General features: G+C 45.1%; 1 protein-coding gene across 1 annotated transcript in view; it reads left to right on the forward strand.

Annotated features, from left to right (window-relative positions):
• Window positions 1-699: 699 nt before the first annotated feature.
• Window positions 700-2,946, forward strand: part of LOC103581911 (probable histone-lysine N-methyltransferase PRDM7) — a 12,715-nt gene continuing 10,468 nt past the window's right edge. The window contains 4 exon segments of the mRNA XM_008563625.1: window positions 700-775; window positions 1,198-1,314; window positions 1,654-1,757; window positions 1,883-1,886. Coding sequence (XP_008561847.1) covers window positions 700-775; window positions 1,198-1,314; window positions 1,654-1,757; window positions 1,883-1,886 — 301 coding nt within the window.

Consider the following 2,946-nt stretch of genomic DNA (forward strand, 5'->3'; position numbering starts at 1 on the left):
ACTATCAGCCTGAGATACCCCAAATCTCCTCGACCTGAGAAACCCCAGAACCTCAGCCTGAGAGACTCCAAATCTCATTGGCCTTGGAGACCCCAAATCTCCTCAGCCTGAGGGATTGCTGCTCCTTAGAGGTCCAGGCTGCTTTACTCCCAGAGTTTTCCAGAATCTCCTGGTGGAGATCCCGGAAGCCTTCCTATGAGAAATGTTCATTTCCTCTCACTGGAGGAGAGCCCCACTGGTCAGTGTAACCCGAGTCCCGCCAGCCAGGGGGCCTCAAGGTCTCCATGGGACTCCCATAGCCCTCACACCTCAGGACTCCCCTTGAAGAACCCTAGAAGACTGAGGGTCAACTCAGTCACCTTTGCCACCCTTCCTCAGATGCGTCAAGATGCAGGGAAACTGAAACAAAACAGCTTACATTAGGTGGTCTGCCATGGCCAGCAGAGACCCCCCCCATCCCGTCAATATCCCCCAGACCTCCCCAACATCCTCCAGTCCTTGCAGGGTCACCACATCTTCCTAGTCTAGGCACCACAACCAAGTGGAGAAGACAGAGCCTGGCTCTGGGCAGTGGTCTGGGCTGTGGCCCCCTGTCAGTGCCCTCTCTTTCCACAGGAGCCTTGGCCTTGCAGCTGGGAGACTCAGGAGCCCTTCCCAGCCTTGGAGTTGGAGCAGAGCCTGCCGGCCTGTTCCAGCACCATGAGCCTCAACGGGTCCCCAGAGGAGAATCCTGAGGGAGATGCAGGGAGAACAGGGCGGAAGCCCACAGTGAGAGGTAGGGAAAGTCAAGCTGGGCTCCAAGCAGGATTTGTAGGAAGGATGCAGAGGGGGACCTAGTGACAAGGACCTGATGTCTGGAGGGCTGCAGACTAGTGGCCTGCACCTCTGTGCAACCCTGGCTATGAATGTGCATGGAATGGGGACTATTGGTCCTGTCTGGGACATGGGGGAGAAAAGGACACTAGAATCAAACTCTCTGTGTCAGGGGAGAGCAAGGCAGATGCTGTGTTCTTTTAAACAGGACACAATCTGGGGAGGGAGGTAACAAACGTCTTTATCCTTGTTTCACAGAGACCACTCCAAGGCCCCAGGCTGTGTTCTGCTTGTTACGATTACAAGGCAGAAAAAAGGCCCCACTTGATGTTGTGATGTGTACAGTAAATCATTGATGAAATCTATTATTTTCTCTAGGCTAAGATGCTTTCAAAGACATTTCCATATACTTCTCCAAGGAAGAATGGGTGGAGATGGGAAAATGAGAGAAAATTTGCTATAGGAATGTGAAAAGGGACTATAATGAGCTGATTAACAAAGGTAACAGGAAGTGCTGGTTGCAGACCAGCCTGGGAAATATGAAACAGGTCTTCTGTGCCTGTATTATTTTGGCTCTCAGGTAGCTGCATCTGCCCACAGTTCCCTTCTGTATGGAGACAAATCTGGAGGGGAAATTTTTTCTTTTTTCTTTTTTTTTTTTTTTGTCAGTGCACGGCTGAGTGTCGGCACTAGTCATGCAGAGCTCACATCTTGACCTTGTTCAAGACTCTCCCAGCCCACGCAGAGTCACACTGGCTTTGTGGTGCTTTCCATTGCCACCACCCTTTGTTCCTCCTCCCACCTCTTCCCTTTTAAGACAAAGATTTGGCTTCTTTCCAGGTCGCAGAGCCCCTCGACCAGCTTTCATGTGTCACCGAAGGCAGGCCAAACTCCATGTGGATGACCCTGAGGATTCCGATGAAGAATGGACACCAGGCAGAAAGGTGAGGAGCCTGGAGGAACTAGAGGTGACCTCCTGAAACCAGCCTGGGTTGATGTCTCAGCTTTATCTCAGGAGTTAACAAAGGAGACCATGTTCTCTCAAAAACGTAAATGTCCAACAAACAAGCAAGGTGCAAAACAGTATATACAGTAAGAGGCTGTTCATATAAAGGTTTTAAACATGTAAAATAATTACATATTTTATTTACAGGTACAGTAATAAGTGCTAAAAGTATAAAAATCTGAATGCGAGTAAGAAATACCAAACTCAGAAGTTATTATCACAAGAGAAGGAGGAAGGGCTGGCAGGTGGCTTCACTATGTCATAGTTAGCTTTTTTGTTTGTTTCATGTTTATTTTTGAATTTTGAAATAAAAAGTAGAGATAAAAACATTTGAAGCAGCTGTGGCAGAATGTTGAAATGGGACTGCATGGTGATGGATTTGTAGGTTTTTCCAGCATTATTCTCCATACTTTTCTATATGTTTAAAGTCTATCATTCTTTAAAGTAATAATAAAAAAGAGACTGTTTTTGCTAAACATTGTTAATTAATCAGCAGACAATTAACTAAACCTGAATTGAACTGTAAATCCACCAAAGAGCTTTCTAACCCTAATCTCCTAATAGTGCAGTTATTGGATCAAGTGTCTTAGAAGAAGAAATGACTTACCCCACGGTTTGTCACACATCATTATCTGGACTCAGTTAAAATCCCCTCCTTAGTCAATTTATTGTTTCTTATTGTGGTAAGAAATCACATAACATAAGCTTACCGTCCTAACAATTTTTGAGTGTATGATATCGTTAACTATATACACACTGATGTGCAAGAAACTGCTAGAACTTTTTCATCTTGCATGACTATAAAATTATACCCATTGAACAACAACACCCCATTTCCTCCTGCCCCAGCTCTTGGCAACAATTCTACTTTGTTTCCATGAATTTGATTACTTTAGATACCTCATGTAAGTGAACCATGCCATATTTGCCATATTGTGACTGGCTTCTTTAACTTAGCAAAGTGTCTTCAAGATTTATCCGTGTGGCAGCACGTGGCAGGGTTTCTTTATTTTTTAAGGCTTAATAATAGTCCATGGTATTTATATACCACATTTTCTTTATCTGTTCATTTGTTGATGGATATTTAGGGTGCTTCCATCTCTTGGGGGGAATCTCTCTCTTCCTCT

Source organism: Galeopterus variegatus, unplaced genomic scaffold, assembly GCF_000696425.1.
Source record: "Galeopterus variegatus unplaced genomic scaffold, G_variegatus-3.0.2 Scaffold14254, whole genome shotgun sequence".
Lineage (NCBI taxonomy): Eukaryota > Metazoa > Chordata > Mammalia > Dermoptera > Cynocephalidae > Galeopterus > Galeopterus variegatus.